This window comes from Opisthocomus hoazin, chromosome 8, assembly GCF_030867145.1.
Source record: "Opisthocomus hoazin isolate bOpiHoa1 chromosome 8, bOpiHoa1.hap1, whole genome shotgun sequence".
Taxonomy (NCBI): domain Eukaryota; kingdom Metazoa; phylum Chordata; class Aves; order Opisthocomiformes; family Opisthocomidae; genus Opisthocomus; species Opisthocomus hoazin.
The window spans coordinates 48,567,557-48,585,489 of record NC_134421.1 but is presented as its reverse complement, the minus strand read 5'-3'; the positions used below and the strand labels follow the sequence as shown (position 1 = coordinate 48,585,489).

General features: G+C 40.0%; 1 protein-coding gene across 4 annotated transcripts in view; it reads left to right on the top strand.

Moving 5' to 3' along the window:
• Positions 1-17,933, top strand: part of CADPS2 (calcium dependent secretion activator 2) — a 325,438-nt gene that overhangs the window by 299,933 nt on the left and 7,572 nt on the right. For all 4 annotated transcript variants that reach the window (XM_075428325.1, XM_075428323.1, XM_075428324.1 and 1 more), the window contains one exon: positions 1,889-1,996. In XM_075428325.1, the coding sequence (XP_075284440.1) occupies positions 1,889-1,996 (108 nt within the window). The remainder of the gene's footprint in view (positions 1-1,888; positions 1,997-17,933) is intronic.

Genomic DNA, 17,933 nt, shown 5'->3' with positions numbered 1-17,933 from the left:
TTATTTCTATGCTTAGGTTCAAGGTGTGTAACTCAGATATAAATGTAAATGGTCCTGCTTTCCTCTTAAGAGTTTCATGTATGTGTGTGATAAGTTTTTGAAATGAGCTTTCATTGCCTCTGGAATGACCAGTCTAAATGTACAGGAGATATTTCAGTTTTTCAGTGTGAGTTTTGGAGATGCTGGGAGTGTAAAATCAGGCTATCATTCCACATTTAACTGTTACTTTTAAGAAGTGAAACTGCCATTGATGCACATGTATAAACAAAAAAGGAAATCTTCTTATTGTACATCATATTCGTGTATGTGTCCATGGTAGATTCAGGAAAAAAGAGATGAAGCTCATGACCCAGCAGGTTTCAGTCACTGCAGTTTTGAAGGGAGAATGCTCTCATCCTACTGTTGTAATGGCAGTTTCTGGACAGGTATTAGTTTGGTCATGTTGCACCTTTCCTTCCCTCTTGTGCTCAGACCTGTTTATATACATTATAATCCATTACATACATGATAATAAGGAATGAGAAAAATTAAAAGTTATCCACTTGTAGACTAGAAAGGAAGCCTTAACATAAAAATACGTGTAAATATTTTAACTGTATGAGCATGTTTATGCATACAGGCCTTCAAAATATGCTAAATATTTTACTCTTACAGCATTGTACTTATGCTGTTTTCAGACAATAACAGCTTCTGAGAAACAGAGATGGCTTATGCCTGGGAATTCAGGGAATGGGTATAGCTGCTTTCATCCTCCTTCCCTAGAGCTCTTAATTACTCTGTACAGAGTCGGTCTTAGCCAAATCTGAATCATTTATAAATTAGCTGTGTGCTAAGGCTTATTTATAAAACTTAGCCTTCTTTCGCATGCCGTGAACTTTGTATTATCTAGGAGCAAGCGATACTTTACAGACTTGCTCACACAGATGGCATTTACAGAAGACTTTCCAAAGTGTTTACGTTTGGTCTTGGTTCCTGGTAGAGAAAGGTGAACTCCTGACCAGCTCTCTGGCGTACACTGCCGGGAAAGGAGATGTTGCTGGCTGTCAGGGGCTTCAGCGAGGAAGAATGTTTCGTGGATACAGAGGTCCAGAAGTCCCAGCTGGGTGGGAAAGAGCAGTTTCAGCAACCACTCTGCCTGGCCTGACATAATGTCACATAGACACGACATACCCTAGCCCATCCCATGTTTGGGAGCGTGGCATAAAGTTACATCTACTCTGCTATTCATGCAGAGCATAGATCGGTACAAGAAAGGAAACATTTCAGCTCTTGCTTCTTCCTTAGTCAGCCTCTGGACTGATTCTGCCAGAACAACATGTTCAGAAAAACAGGGCTACAGGTCTGCTCTCATACCAACTTTTTTACACCGATGCTCTCAGGGAAATGCTTGAACTTAGTTTGGATCGGAATTGGTAGAAGCTAACCTCAAACACAAAATTCAACTGTAGATTGGAAGCAAATCGCAGCAAACCTGAGGCCAAGCAAAAGGAACTGAGTGCTTTTTGAACATTTTCTGAATGTCGTGGCAGGGTCTGGACCTTGAATGGAGTCACTATGGGAGCCATGCTGGCGACAAAGGGGAAAATGTCCAAGTTTGCCGTTGACATTACCGGAGCCGAAACTTCATTCTGTTACATATGTCAGCATAGATTTGTGACTCCAAGCATTCATAAATTATAACGCTGAGAACTTTATTAATAGTAAACCCTCCTGAACTTGGTAACTAACCCAGAATTCACAGCAGATGGAGTAAATACAGTTTACACATGTGTGAACATTATAAATCTCAGTTTTCAGTATGTTTATGTATGACTTCTTGTCTCAGTTGTTGAGTGGTCTGTCTCTTTCCCTTCCCACTACTTTGTCCCCTGACTTTATGTCTCCACAGAAACCAGGGATGGATCTGGCAGATACCTACATTATGTTTGTTCGGCAAAACCAGGATATACTTCGAGAAAAAGTCAATGAGGAAATGTACATAGAGAAGTTATTTGATGTAAGTAACTACCCTTGCAAAGCTTGCTGGTATCACTACTACGTTAGAAAGGATAAGCTGCATTTTGATGATGTGTACTCAGCAAGCTGTTGAGATGTTCTTCCCTGTTGATAATTTTTGCTTTTGCTTTATCATATTCAGCTATCAAGGGTGGCCTTTCTTTAAACATTTGCTGCAGGAAAATTCTAAGTGCTAGAAATCATAAATCAAATTGGTAGAAAATTATTATTTGAAATAGTCATTGTTCCACTGTGAGTAGTCCAATTTTATTCCATATTTTGATTTTTAGTCTGTTAATGGAGAGACATGGATTGGTGTGTTTTGTGGACTCCCTCCACTTGTGCCTGATTCCTCCTCTTTTTGTTAGAAATGAACACCTACCCTACCAAAATTTTCCTCATACAAAGCTCTCCTATAAGGCCACTAGAAATACTCTTGGGCATGTTTCTGCTCATTAAAGTTCTGACCACTAATTTATGTCTGGTATATTCCTTTCTGAGTGGTCTGAAGGAGAAGCTGTAGGCAGCAGGAATTGTACCTTCTGTATAAATTTAAAGCACTACGCAGTTAATATACGTCTAAAATAGATGTTATTTTATTATAAATTTGGATCAATTTACGTGATAATGATGCCAGTTACTTCTAATGATGTAGGAGTTTGAACAGGGAAAGAAGTCATCTCTGGCACTGTGCAAAGCAATTCATTACAAAACAAATTCTAGAACATAATACAGACTTTGAAATGTATTTATTTGTGTGTCATCTCCTAAGTATTTTAGAAAGCTTTGCTGGCAGTTTCATTTAATTATGCAAGTTACAGCAAATGTTTTCATAACAGCAATTCACAGCCTTTATTGTGACACTACAGTTGTGGCAGTCACAGAAGGTCCCATAACATAGACTCTCAGCCATGGTATGTCATGTCAGTGTTTGTTGTTTGTTAGACTGGGTGGTCAAAATGAGACTTATCTCTCAGATTTTATATTTCCAGACACTCCCAGGCAGCTTTATAAAAAAAGTATCATCTGTTTTAATAAGCTAAGTGCTAATATGTGTGAAAAGAATGATTTTATAAAAGCTTTGATGCCCTGCAGGGGTAGAAAAATTATCATCCATCCAGCTGGCACCTTCACAAAGTACTAAAACCATATTAGCAACTTCTGCTTCAGTTTGCTTTTGCACTGAATCTGCAAGCATATGTTTCATTTTCAAGTTTCTATTTTTTGTTTTTCTTTGGGGTTATTTTTGCTTATGTTGTAATTTCCTGTATGTTAATAAAATTATGTGACTAAGGCCAAGTCTAACTCTCACTGGAGAGACCATATTGACTTTGTTGACGTAGTGGGATTGGACCAAGTGTCCGGCTCTGTCCATAGCAGTAAACTGGCCCAGGCCTGGTCACAGACCTGAGAACAATTAAGTGATCATCCATACCATTAAGTCATAAGTATGATTCCTGGTGTAATTTTAAGTGAGACCAACTAGCCCTAGCCCAAGGACAAGGCCTCAGTACAACCGGAGTTGTCATGGATCGAGGACCTCTTTGAAGTTTTATTTCAGCAATCGAGCTTTTCAGCACAACAAAACATCTCCTGTATGGATGCAAGCCATGACACAGAGACACAAATTTGCCTTGGAGATACAAATCCTTCTACTTAGTAATATGCATCATATGCTGTCATGGACAACACTTATAGCTGTAAGGAGAGAAAAAAATATATACATGGTAAGTATTCTGTGTATCAAATACCTATTTGTATTTTTTTTCTTTATATATGGTGGTATTGTATTTCTACCTAACGTCACACTAGGAGGTATAAGCAACTGCACAGAATCAGATAAATACACTATAAAATATGTAAGCTCATAGTGTGCAGAAGTTTAAAACAAAGGCACCTAACTCTGTTAACTCAACTTTCTTGAGATTAATCCCGATTTAGGATAGTATGACTGAGTGAGATTTTGCCTGTGATTTTTGGAAAGATTGAAGGACTTGGGGTTGTTGGTTGATGGGAAGCTCAATGTGTCCCAGCAATGTGCACTTGCAGCCCAGAAGGCCAACCATGTCCCGGGCTGCATCAAAAGCAGCATGGCCAGCAGGGTGAGGGAGGTGATTCTGCCCCTCTGCTCTGCTCTGGTGAGATCCCACCTGGAGTCCTGTGTCCAGCTCTGGAGCCCTCAGCACAGGAAAGACATGGACCTGTTGGAGCGGGTCCAGAGGAGGGCCACAAAAAGGGCTGGAGCACCTCTCCTATGAGGAAAGGCTGAGGGAGTTGGTGTTGTTCAGCCTGAAGAAGAGAAGGCTCTGGGGACACCTTATAGCAGCCTTCCAGTACCTGAAGGGGGCCTACAAGAAAGGTGGAGAGGGCCTTTTTAAAAGGGCATGGAGTGATAGGACAAGGGGTAATGGCTTTAACCTGAAAGAGGGTGGATTTGGATTAGATGTAAGGAAGAATTTCTTTACAGTGAGGGTGGTGAGGCACTGGCACAGGTTGCCCACAGAAGCTGTGGATGCCCCCTCCCTGGCAGTGTCCAAGGCCGGGTTGGATGGGGCTTTGAGCAACCTGGTCTAGTGGAAGGTGTCCCTGCCCATGGCAGGGGGGTTGGAACTAGATGATCTTTGAGGTCCCCTCCACCCCAAACCATTCTATGATTCTGTGATTCCGTGATGTAACAAAACCTAAGTACTGTTTATAAATTCAATTCTATAAAGTTATATTTAAATAGAAAGAATAAAATTATTCACATTTTTATGTAAATATACTTCAAGCCGTTCGATTGGCTACAGTTGTAGTTCATAGTCGGTTTCCTCTCAGAATACATTGTATTTGTACCCGATAAATGGTCAGCCAAGCACAATAGGAAAAGTGCACGTCTGTGCTTCAGCCAGGGAAACACCTCATCCAGAATAACCAAAAAAACCCAGACTGGTCTGTATGCTAGAGGTGTTAATTATCAATGTAGATGAGATCAAGCCTCAGATGCTATTTTAATTCAAAAATGTATGCTTACAAACTATGAATGCGTGAATTTCATTGACTTGATTGTATGAAGTAAGGTACACATCAAAGGTCATTTGAATTGAAGAATATCAGCAATAAAATATCGATACAAGTAGAAATGTCTGCCGGTGGGTCACAAATATGTTAAGGCTAGAAGTTGGAAAATATTCTGTCTATTTGAGAAGTCTCAAACTAGGCAGAAGACAAAAAAAATGTGAATTGTTTTATGGTGCTGGATAAGGCTGAAAAAGCACACTGCCATGCAATACAAAATGTGAAAAATCAGGAGAGTGGAATTTAAGCTTGAGATACGAATCCTTACATGTGAAAGAGACTCAGATCTCCAGGGGACTTTGAAAGAAGACTGGGCTGCTAGTTTTTTCTGCACCATTTTTAAACCATTTAAATCCCATGCTTCAGTACCTCTGCTGATTACACAGCAGAACCAAGGTGGTTATTTTTTCCTTCCTTTTTTTCTGTATAACTGGGCTTCTGTGCGCATGTCCTTTTCATCTCCTCCAGCAGGGGTATAGACAGCATGCACAACAAGGTGGCTTGGTGCTGCTGGTAGCACTGGGCTCTACAAGGTCAGCATGCCGTCTTCTTGTCCTCAAATTTAATCACCAGATTTGGAATCATAGAGTTTTTTGCTTGCTCAGTTTGTCAGAGACACTTAGGACTTTTTGTCTTCCTTTGTGCTGTGGGAGATGGTCTTCTTTCTAAGATCAGCTGGGAATTCCTTCCTGTCACAGGAACTCAGAATATTCATCTCCTCCTCTCATGCTGTAGCAGCTTGTAGTTGTGGGGGGTTTTACTGGTCTCTTGTTTGTTTTTAACACCACAGATCTTAAAGATCACTAGAAAGGTTTTGTGCTGTACATGTGGATGGTCTGCAGTAGCTTTGGGTGAAATGTCTGCTCCACGTTCATGATTTCTGTAGGCTTGATTAAATGAATGACTTATGTGTTTCCTTACAATTCCATACTCCACTGAAGTAAATTAAAAGACAATGAAGTTGTGTTGGGACAAGTTTCTCGAATAAATTCAAATAAAGCAAACTTTTCTACCATTAGTGCTGCAGTGACTCAGGTAGAATCCGTGTAAAACAACTAAATCATGAAGACAGGCACTACAGTGTTTGTTTAATTATTGCAATTTTTAATTATGGTTAAAAGCATCACCCACTAAAACTTTTCTAAAGTTGAATCACTTAAGCCAAGAACTCATTTTATAAAATTGTGTTTAGTAAAGTGTTTTAGAAACAAAGTTGTACTTTAATTTTTTTTTGTTGTTGTTGGAACAAGAGCTTGAAAAATATTTATTTCCAGAAAAGGCTGTGAAAGTAGCAGTTGGTGAATGGGAAAATTAAGTATTTAAATATAATTACACAAACCTAGAATAAATCTACAGTATTACTAATTATTATTGACGCACTTATTTATAAAGCTAATCTGCTTCTTGGATGGTGTGAGAACATTTGTGCAGCCTACCAAAGAACGGTGCTGTGTATCTGATCACAAAATTAACAGAGGTAAAAAATAACCAACTATGAAATTCCCATGGGGTCTGGTTCTACACTGTCAAAATTAAAGGAAGTTTTACCATTAACCACAATAAAAGCAGTGCTGTGTCCATAAACATGCCAGGCTATCATCACTGACTGGGCTTAGATTCATGTTTCTCCCTGAATTTTTAAGATAGGACTAAGAAGTCTTGAACTCCTGAGCATTTTAAATTACATGAGACTATAATTTTAAAACTGTTTCCCTTAAAACAGAAATGGATTATGTTAACAAACCAGCCTTGAAAAGAGAAGGCATTTTGCATGAAGCACTGTTTAAAACATTGATGTGATACTTACTTTCTGTAGTAATGTGTAGTTCCTAAGTGCCACGTGGGTAGATTCCTACTTTCTTGTACTTGTTCTTTGCACATGAAGTATAGATATTCTTGTCTGAACACAGAAAAAATTAGTCTCAAACATTTCTCCTTCAAACCCCTTCTTGGTTTATTTGCCATTAAAAACATTATCTTGTAGGTTATATTTGTGTTGGGTCTGTTGTGAAGAACTTATAGTGTCAACAGATGTGCGATTCCAATTTTATTAAGACTATATATGCAATGAAATCTTTATGCAATAATTGATTGCCGCTTGGAGAAACAGCGAATGGTTTAAGAGAACAGTTTTCACACATCCGTGTTTTACCATTGACACAACGTAAAGGTTTTCTAATTTTTTAAGGCTCTAATTTCTGGGAAACCTGCGCACAAGTGTACCACAAATACATAAAGTAGTCAGAGTGTGCATCCTGGAAAGGTCGGCATTGGCAAATAGGTCCCTTCATTACCTTGTGCAAGGTGGCACCTATTGGCAGGTGGTGACTTTGGCCCCCGATCGTCCATCTCTCATGGGTGTTCACCCAGTGTGGGGTGACGGCAGACTGCTGCTGACTTTGCAGGGACTGCTCACGTGGGTGAACGTCCTCGGGGCTGCGGCCTCATGCGGGGTCGTGGTTTGACAAGCAGCGTAAGCAATGTTAATGGCAGGGAACTCGCACAACTCTCTTTGGAGTGCAGAAAGACTGAACATCTTTATGAGCAGTATAAAGACTCAAGCGCTCCAGATTTACATCGATGCTTTTGGCTTTTGTATTTCAAAAGTTCAGATGTAATGTGATACTCTTTTTCTGTTGAAAATATGCTCGTATTTTGTCTGGAATGTGAATTAAATGCTAGGAGTGTTCCCACATCACAACCATTATTTTCCTTTTCCATTAGTAGCATGGATGGACAATTTAAGTTCAATGATGTACTTGAGGTTATTTGAGGTAGTAATTATTCTCAAAAGATTACTATGTCGTGTACTTCATTCTGTGCCTAAATGGAGACACGAAGTACTCATCATTTCTGTTTGCCATCATATCTGCAAGTACAGTTTTAGCAAATGCTTTATTCAATTGCATCATTCATGTAAGTTTTCTGACCTTTTACAAAAAAAATGTGTTAAAAATGTGCAAATGCTTCTTCCTGGCAAGTGGGTTAATCTTCAACTGGTGTTACAAAGCTAATAGGAACACGTATTTTAAATGTGAGTTTTCTGTAGTACCAGCTCCTTGTGCTGTCCTTGTCTACCTCCAAAGCACCATTACCATGGTATTTAGTATTCAACAATGTCTTTCTAGAAAACTTCAACTGTGATTTTTTTTCCTCATTCTCAAATTGCTTCCTGCCACATTAATTTTAATGGTAATCTTCACTTTCATTGTTACGTAGTTATTTGCAAGTGTGTGATTTGACAAAAGGTCTGCTTTTTGATCTGCATTGTATGCCAAGACAACTTCAGCAAGTTGGGACTAGGTAGAACTGGTTAAAGGCCATGTTTGAGTCAAAAGCTGTGTTTGTATTAACCTCTGAGAAACATGAGAGGACCGTGCCTAATTTCTTAAAAAAGACTCAACAAAAATGGATTGTAGCTTGTTGATCTTCTTATTTCTTTGATAACTCAGAATAATCTTCAAGAAATATGTGGGCTTCTTTCTCAGATTCTTGAAATTTGATCACAGTGCAAAATTGTCCTTTGGCGCAAACCCAGGAACACACATCTTTGCATGATGCACCTGGACATATGTGGCAGGTCTGGTAGAATCAGCTAATTAACAACACAGGCTTAAACAGGCACCTCATCTGGCAGTGTAGTTAGTTGCCTGATGGTGCTCAGCAGGATTTGGTAGTGCTTTTTATTTTTCTATCCTAATGGTCTGCTGCCCACCTAATTTTGCCTTATTGTCAGCCACTACTTACCGCAGCTTGAGGCCCTCCCAGGAGGCTAAATTATTATCAAAGGATTAGGGAGATGTAGCCTTGCAGCTCTGACATTTCTGATTACTTGTCTATGCCAGAACACTAATTAGCTGTGACTAATTAAGAAAAATGTTCCTGCCATAGTAAACCATTTAAAAGAACTGAGAAGTAGAAAAGCAATTGAAAAGCTGAGCAGTGCTCAGATTTGCCGATGCTCTTTAGATTTTCACCAAAGTCTAAACTCACCTTTAATTATGTCTAATATTTTATAGGGAAAATAAAAAGCTCTTGATACGAGAACCGCTCTGCAGTTTTCTCTTGATCTGAAGACATCCTTGTTGTTTTAAAACAGTTTGTCATGTCTTTTTTTGGTAAAAGAAAGAATTTTAGAGAAAACTGTAGGCAGCGTCACCAAATGTGGACTGAAAAAGTGAATTATGTTAACATGCTCAAATATATTAAACTATTCTGCAAGATGGAAACAACATCTTGCAAATTTACTGTTCAAAGTCTTTTCAAAGTTATTAAATTATTCCCAATGTTTTCAAGTAGATTCTCCCCATTTTTTGAGATAGATATCTCTATAAAAGAACAACAGTTCTTTTGAAAGCTGAAGAATGTAACTTTCATCTGATTTCATACAGTATCTAAGTTTTCTTTGATTTTTTTTTTTTTTTCTGGAATATGCTGAGAAAAGGAGTGCCCACTCTTGGAGGGTGCTGATTATGCTGCTGTCAGTCCAGTGAAGCTCAGTACTGTTGAAATCAATAGGACCACAACACACTTAAAGCAGAGCATGTGCTTCAGAGTTTGCTGCTTCAAGATCAGAATATTCAGCACTTTGTAAGCTATTTTACACAGTAGCTGAGAGTGTTTTCTCTGGAGGAAACCGTAACACAATGGCTGGCTTTGAAATGGTTTTGATATGATACATTTCCTCACTTCTTCATTTTTGCTGCCACTTTTAATTTCTGAATTTCCATCTTGTTGGGTATCAAAAAGCCCCGAAAAATATGAAAAGGGTTTTCACAAGACGTTATGTATCCCATAGTCCAGTCTGCATTTAGTATTCGTGGAATGGATGTCTGCCACCTTTTTCACACTAACTTAATCATGTTATTTAAATTTTCCCAGTGGGGGAGTAAGAAACTATGAAACAGATATTCTGATATCTTGATAAAAGAGCTGTTTGGGTATAAAAGGTAAGTAGAAAATTATTGTCTGAGGCACTAAATATCATATCCTGATATTCAAAATTTCTTACACTGTCCTACCTCCTAATTTCCCAGCCTTGTGTGAGAAGCTCACTTTTTTTTTTAAAAAAAAGGGCAATACATAAACTGCTATAAAAAGGCAATTTAAAATGCGTGTCATGAGTCAAAAGAGAAAACAGATTGAAAACAATCCCCAACTCAAGATTTTAAAGCCAATCTGATTTTTCTTCTGAGGGAATTTTATCAAACAGAGGTGGAACTACGGGGGGGGGGGGGGGGGGGGGGGTGGTTGTTTGTTTGAGGAGGGGCTATAACGTCGGGAGCTTCCAGTATAGTTTCCCCATAGACATTGCTGGTCTATACTGTTCATTCATTTATTTAAATTAGTTAAATGCATCTATCCATCACTCACAGTATCCATTCACTAAAAACAATAACAAATTCTGTCAAATAAAAGAGAACTCCTTCCAACATCCACGCACAATTTAGTCCTTTAACCTTTTCATCCTGCTAGGCACAAAGTAGCAGCATCTCATTCCAGGCACTGCATTTTTTTTTTCTTCTCTAGATGGCTTGAAATGTGTCTAGCAACTTAATGGAATCAATTGAGCGTGGACAACTATAAAAATATAAAATAGCACTGAAACTTTAGATGAGTCTGTCAGTAAGTGTTAACTGTGGCTGCAGCTTTCACATTCTACGCAGTCAAGAGAAATCAATAAGGATTGTACCATTTATATTGTCTTATCTAATGTTTGTTCACCATGAAGTGCCAGGCACAAGCACCATCTAGGGAATATTGATTTCTTGATGTACTGTAATTCACACACGTATAAACAGCAGGAGAACCTTGTGGTTTCTCAAACCTTACTTGAGGGTTTGATATTTATACCTGTATTTCATTTTGGGTCAAGCTTAGTTTAAAAAGGAAAATCAAGCAAACTTCTGTGTAAGTGTTCGCAAATAGACACACAACTACGTTGTTGATGATATTACAAGAAGAACAGCGCCAGAAAGAGTAAGAATAATCTAGTTTTACTGTAACAAGTCTGGAGTAACAGAAAGAGGTTGCTATGTTGTAAATCAAAATAGTACCAGGTGAGGATGCTGCAGAGTGCTCTGACAAAGTCAGTGATTCCTCAGTGGAAAGAGCTTCTTAACCTGTTTGATCACAGAGAACTGGAGCTTTAGTGCTGATTTAAATGTGCAGAAGTGTTGACCTATGTAGAGATTATTTCCTTTAAATAATTTTCAAGGGTTTCATCATATATATTCTTAATGTACACTGCATTGACTATCCTTTGTACTATACTGTACTAAATGTGTTTACAATGTGCAAGAAAAATAGTACAAATAATGAACAGAGAAATCAGCTCCAAAAAAAAGCAATGCAGCTGTAAAATCTGCGTAGCTGAGCGAGTGCACATGGGCAATAGGGTCAGAGATGCAAAGGAGCAAACCAGGCACCTGCCCAATCCAAGGCCTTTTTCTCGAAAGAGATGAGGGGAGGAGAGAAGCGAGAGGCTGGACCTCTGCTCCATAGGAGTGCTGCTCAGTGTGGTGCCGGGTCGATGCAGCGTAGGAGAGGAGTGGCTCCACCACTGTGCAGCTCCCTATCAACTTCGCAGCTGCATCCAGCCCTGCCATATGCCACTGCAGCAACATACAGAGTCAACGGATGATGAGTCCAGATTGCTGAGGTGGAAAGAAATGAGCTGCCTGTAAATATTCACCCAGAGGAACCCAGGATGGTTTAAATACTCTGATTACAATATGTACTTGACCTCATTCCACATAGAGCAGGAAGTCTAAATAGAAGACTCCAGGACTAACGTGAGTGTAAAAGCTACGGCACTGACTTCGGCCCACCTTCGGTCCACCTCACTTTTGGTACATGGTACGGAGATGAAGAATATACTCCCCTGAAGGGAGAGATGCAGCTCATGAGAGGTCTCTTCCTGCAGTCCCTTCGCCGATGCCTCCCTCCAGGGGCTCCCTGAGGAGTCCCGCGTGACTGGGCAAAAGCAGAGATGAGCATCGCAGTTACATACCTTACAGGCAGAGTGAACCTGGACCTTGAACCTTACTAATGCTACGCATGCGCTTAGAAAGACTGCTTAGCGTTTAGGCAGCCAAGCACATTTGTAAAGTGTTTAAAGCTAGAGCCGGATAGCAAGAGCCTAGAGTAACAACTTGGTCATTTTGCATTATGCTCATTTGTTTGTTTTGCGGATCCAAGCTGGCTTTCATTTCAAGGGCACTCAAGTGATGTTCCCCTTTCTGTGCCTTGGAGGATGTCTGCAGATACACACAAACTGCAACACAGCACCCAGCCTAGCAAGACTGACAGTGTTTGCTCCAGAGAGTTTTAGCACCGGAATAACCTGTGGAAGTACTGTTCACAGATGCACTGCATATCCAGAGTGGAGCAGGGAAGCTGTCTGTGCTGTTAGTCTGCCGCGGTCATGAGCGTTATGTTAGCATCTAGTGTTTAAAATCAGAATGGTAACATTACATATGTCCAGATACAGAAGGAAGTTATGCCTGTCTAATTTTGCAAACTTCCAGTTTCCAAGCACATCTACCATATGTGAAGCAGCCAGAAAAAAAGCGAAGGTCACAAACATTACAAAGTAGCATAAATATTGTAATTGCTGTTTAGCAACCAGTATACCATGCAGGGAGAGATGAGTACTGTAAATTTTGTATTAAAAGCGTATATTTATTTGTGAATTGGCAGCAGTTCCATAGCAACTAGCCAGCTTCTAATTATCAGCCCAAAATATGAAAACTTGAATTTCCTCCTAAAAGATAAGCTTTTCATGTGTTAGATGGTTTTTGTTGTTTCAGGATAATATTCTTTTTGCCTAGAAGTTTCAAATATGCTTAATATGCTTTAAGTGAGCCCCATTCCCTCTTTTCTTCTCATTATTTATTTCTGAAAACTAGCTTGCGTAATTTCTTTCCTTATATCACCAAAATATCTCATCCAGCAGCTGTCCACCTGTTTGTTGTCATAAGTCCTGCTGAACGGGGTCTTTCTGTCAGGGTTTGGGTTCCTCTTTCTGTTGAGCTCCTTTCCCTTTTCTCCGGATTGCTTTGGGAGTGACAGTGGGAATCCTTCATTCGAATAGGCAAAGAAGAGACTGACTAGAGACTAAAGTGTTTGTTTCAATTAGTCATTCTTAAGAAAATGAAATATTTTTGAGCTCCCTGAGAGGTTCATTGGAGTGATGGGACAAAAAGGGGGGAAAGAAACCAAAGGAAGGGTCCCACTGGAAAGAAGAAAACCTTTCTTCCCTGGCCAAGCAAGGGCGCAAGAGACAAGTTAATAAATGTGCTACAATCACATACAAGCACCAAAAAAGAAAAAAAAAAGGGGGGGAAGAAAAAGAAAAAAGAAAGATGCAGTTGTTACCCAAGCAGAGTTTGTAATTTGAAGTTACCAAGCTGAAGAAATCTTGGTCCTGATCGCTTTATCACAAGGAGTTTGAGTGTTGAAGCAAGTGGTCGTATGTGGTCTCTTGCTGGCTTTTCCTTTCCTGGTACATGTAGCTGTAATTTAGGCTGTGAACATTTTTGCACATTCCAAGCCAAAGTTCAAAACTTGGCTTAGCATTTCAGGTCTAGACGAGGAAGCAAATCGCAGAAGCTGGAGAAAAGCCTTAGAGACATTTGCAGGAAGGTGCCTTGCTAAGTAATGGACTAAGGGATAAGCAACAGGCACAGACTGAAGCACATGAAGTTACAGCTGGACATGAGGAAGAACTTCTTTACTCTGAGGGTGACGGAGCACTGGAACAGGCTGACCAGGGAGGTTGTGGAGTCTCCTTCTCTGCACATATTCAAGACCCACCTGGACAAGGTCCTGTGCAGCCTGCTGTAGGTGACCCTGCTTCAGCAGGGGGTTTGGACTAGATGATCCCCAGAGGTCCCTTCCAACCCCTGCTGTGCTGTGCTTCTGTGATTCTGTGAAGTGGTGCCAAGCATTAGAAGCGTAAGACATTGGTGGGGTGGAAGAGGTGGGTGTCAGGGGCTCTGTGCAAAGTAGGAGCACATGAGGGAATGCAGGGCTTGGGAGTGTTGTAGCAGAAATGAGTGATACAGCAATAGGGGGACTTTCGGACAGGTCCTTGGATGAAAATGTGGGAAGGAATTGAAGCAAAATGGGGGGCAGAGATAAATACAGATTTTTCATATTGCATTTAATATTGATTTAATCATTTGCATTTTACAGATGAAGGGCTTTTAAACATCTGATTTTCAGTGTACAAGAAAAGCTTTATTTGTTTGGACTGCCTGCTGACCCCGTGGTTCTAACAAGGCTAATTCCATGGATTTTCCACTCGTGCTTAGTTTAATCTTCATTTCTTTCAGTTTTTTTTAAATTAAAATTCATGGGGGGGGGGGGGGAATGCAAAAAGAATAAAAGTAGTGGCATCATGGTGACCCCCTAAGCCCTATATTGTTCTACTTGAATTTTGTGAACATTAAAGAAAATGCAAAATTAAGCCCCCAAACTTTCCAGTTCTTATGTCTGCATATGAATGGATATAGACTATTATTGGATGAAAGCCAAAGTGTGTTAAAACATCCTTTCAGATTGTATTTTATATGTTGTAAATAACAATAAAAGTAGTGTGTCCAGATACAGTAAATATACAGGAAGTGAACATGTAGGTAAGTAGAGCTTGATCAATGCCCATGAAGTGGAGATACAATTCTAACTCTTGGCACAGTTGGAATGTCAGCCATTTCCCTCTGTATTTATTTCACTATGAAATTTATACCACATAAAACTTTTTACCCAGTCATAGCAGTGCTTTGAATCGGATGGTAGAGATTTTCTTCATTTTTCATAGAAATAATGTAAAGTTCTTTGATGTTCTGAACAGAAAGATTACTATCTTGCCAAAACCCAAACAGCCAAAAGCATTAGGGTTGCTGTAAGAACATCCGGGCTACAAGTGTGCATGACAATTTTATTGTATCTAGAGATGGTATAATTTTTGTTTCTACAGTCAAAGGCCAGCAAAATGACCAGCCAACTGAATTTTACTGACTCTAATGTAGAAGCACGTCTCACTCTCTTGATTCAGAACAATAACACTGAGACACACGCACACAAAAAATACCACCGTCGCGTGGGCTTCCCACAAAGGAAAAATTCTGAATTTTGGTGGGAATATTTTTTCAGGCATGTCACTGTAAACTTGAGTGCTCAGAGTCAAAGCTAGCTCAACATTTATGTTGTGGCACTATGAGGCTATGTATGATGAGAAACCACATTTCTGTGGGGTTGGATGACCTGTCGCAGAAGGGCAGTGGCTGTCACCATGAAGCCACATGGAGCTGATAGTGGGATGAGAAAGCTCTTGCATGAGGGCTTTCTCTTCTCTGAGGTTTCCCCAGGGTCTGTTCCTTGATTTTGCTGGTGACTGGCACAGTTATTTTCATTGGAGATGCAACTGGAAGTGCCTCGCAGACTGATGCACGTCCATGATGAGTGCAATCTAGAACAGAAAAGTCACTGTGGAGGTAATCTGCTCCTCCCAGGAGAGTGAAGATACAGCAGGGGGTGGTGAGAGGATACTGCCTCACTAGTCAATAAGTTCTGGTCTCCCTCCAGCAGAAAAAAGGGGTATTTTGACCATAAATTGCCTGTGTTGGGAATCAGAATTGATAGGGCAGGAAGAGTGCAAACAAAATGTCTAGATGCTTATACATGAACTTTTTTGTCTATGTCTACCTACAGTTGTCTCAACCTTCAAAGGTTTCTCAGGCTTTCTTAATCAAAAGGCTACCTAAATGTGAGGGAAAAACATAAATATCATATGCAAAGTTACTTCGTTGTTGCTTTTAGTTTGCAACTAAATATTTTTCATTTCTGCAAAAAATGTATTTTGAATGTTAATTACTTCTTTTGACTAGATTTCTTACTTTGGTGTTCCTGTGTATATTTACAAGATGCAAACGACCTTCTGGTGTATCATGGTGGCCCACAGGTTGAGCATTCCTTCCCCAGTTAGTTTTTTTTTAAGAGTTACCAAGAATTTCCAGCCTTCAGAAGAGTCTATGAGTTCTTCTCTGCTCAGGTGAAAGTGCTTATTTAGGTGGGTGATGTCTACACCTAAACTTGAAAATACAGCTGTAACTTCTAAACGTCAAGAGTATTTTGAAAGACACTACAAGTAATGCTTGGCTCCCTCATGATCATAAGCATTCAACAAAGGAAGTCGGTATGATTATTTGTATTTTGCAGAGGGAAATAAATTGTGAAACTTAAATCAGGAACTTTTTTCTAACTTTTGCTTTGCTTTTTTTAAGGAATTCTTTTGTCATTTGACCTTTTTTTTTCAGATGTTCTAGAAGTTCCTTGGCACACTACTAGTGCCAGCTATCAAAATCTTGAAACAATATAATAGCATTGCCTTTTAATAAAAAGTGGGCATTTTAGCACTTAATATTTAGCATGCTTGTAGTATTTCTTATGCATTTTAGCTTGTGCTGCCTTTGATGTACGATCTCTTCAGTGAGAAGAATGCTTTCTGTTATTGCTCCTGGTAGGAAAAGTAGAGCTGGAGGAAGTAAAGACGCTCCCGTTGTCGTCTGAGCGACTCAATGCCTAATCAATAGCGCAATAAAGGCTTCGGTAGGAAGATAAAATGTGGCTCCTAGAAAAGCTGTTCCCCCTGCCATATTCAGCAGAAAAAGCATTTTGACAGTCCCCATTTATCAAGAGCAGGCAAGATATAGAAACCCGGCGGGGTCTTGTGTCTCAGGCGTTAGGGATACCAGCCCTAGAAGGGCTGAAGCATTGTGTGTTAGTATGTATTGAGCCTCCTTCCAGGTGGCAAACAGCTGCACCTTTTTATAAAAACTTCAAAAATAAATCTGAAGTGCTTGCTTTCAGTCGATAAGTGTTATATTTAATTGAACCGTTCTGCGAATGTTATAGCTCAGGCACCCAGAAAGATGGTGAATATTTAATATATTTGTTTTGTGTTTCCACCGCTCAGCAGAATAATGAAATTCCTTAACTACTTGTCTTTAACTTGCCTGAAGAAAGCACGGTATGTTGCTAAATCGCTTTTCACTGGCCCTGCCGAGAAACAACTTTAATCCTTGTTAGAAAATTGCAGAGTCTGGGCCTGACAAAGAGCTCATGCCTGGCGCATTGTGAGCGCTGGGAGCGGGGCGAGGGGAGCCCTTTACAGCTGCGTGCCTCCAGCCCGCCTCAGCTGGACTATTTAGGCGAGGAGGTTTGTCAATTCCTCCCGACAATGGAGCGAGTTTTTCAGTGCCTGTAGCCGCGCCGAGCCCCGTTGGGGATCAATGCTGGCCATTCAAGCTACACCCTCTTTCATTGCTTTGGTTTGTTAATTTAAGACTAAAGGTCCGCTGAGGGGGTTTAGGGTGTTTAAGAAAGCTGATGAACTGTTTAAGAAATCTGATGAACTGAGAGCGTTTATAGCCCTGGTGTGGCAACTATTGGCACTGAGGGAGCTGTGTCCTTGTTGACCCTCTTGTTATTAAAAATGCACAAGTGCTGCGCTTCTCAATATTTCAGCACTCTTTCATTGTCAATACCACCTTCTGAGCCCTTCAGCTTGTTGCTTGCTCTAAAGATCTTCTTAGATTGGGTTTGAAAACTTCACCTTAAACACTAGATTAAACTGATGTTCTGTTTTCCGTGCTCCTGTTGATTTGTTGAACCTTCCCAGGGCTGGAAAGCAAGTAGCAGCTTGATGGGGAGACAGGCTGCTAATATGATTTACCAGTCTACAGTCATGCACGATAAGTGTGAATAAATACAGGGGTCTCACAGAGTCAACCCTAGCCTTTCCTTTTCTCTTATTTTTTACTTTAAAAGAGGTATCTCAGGAAAATGAAGTGAGTAATGCATGCCCTTACAGGAGC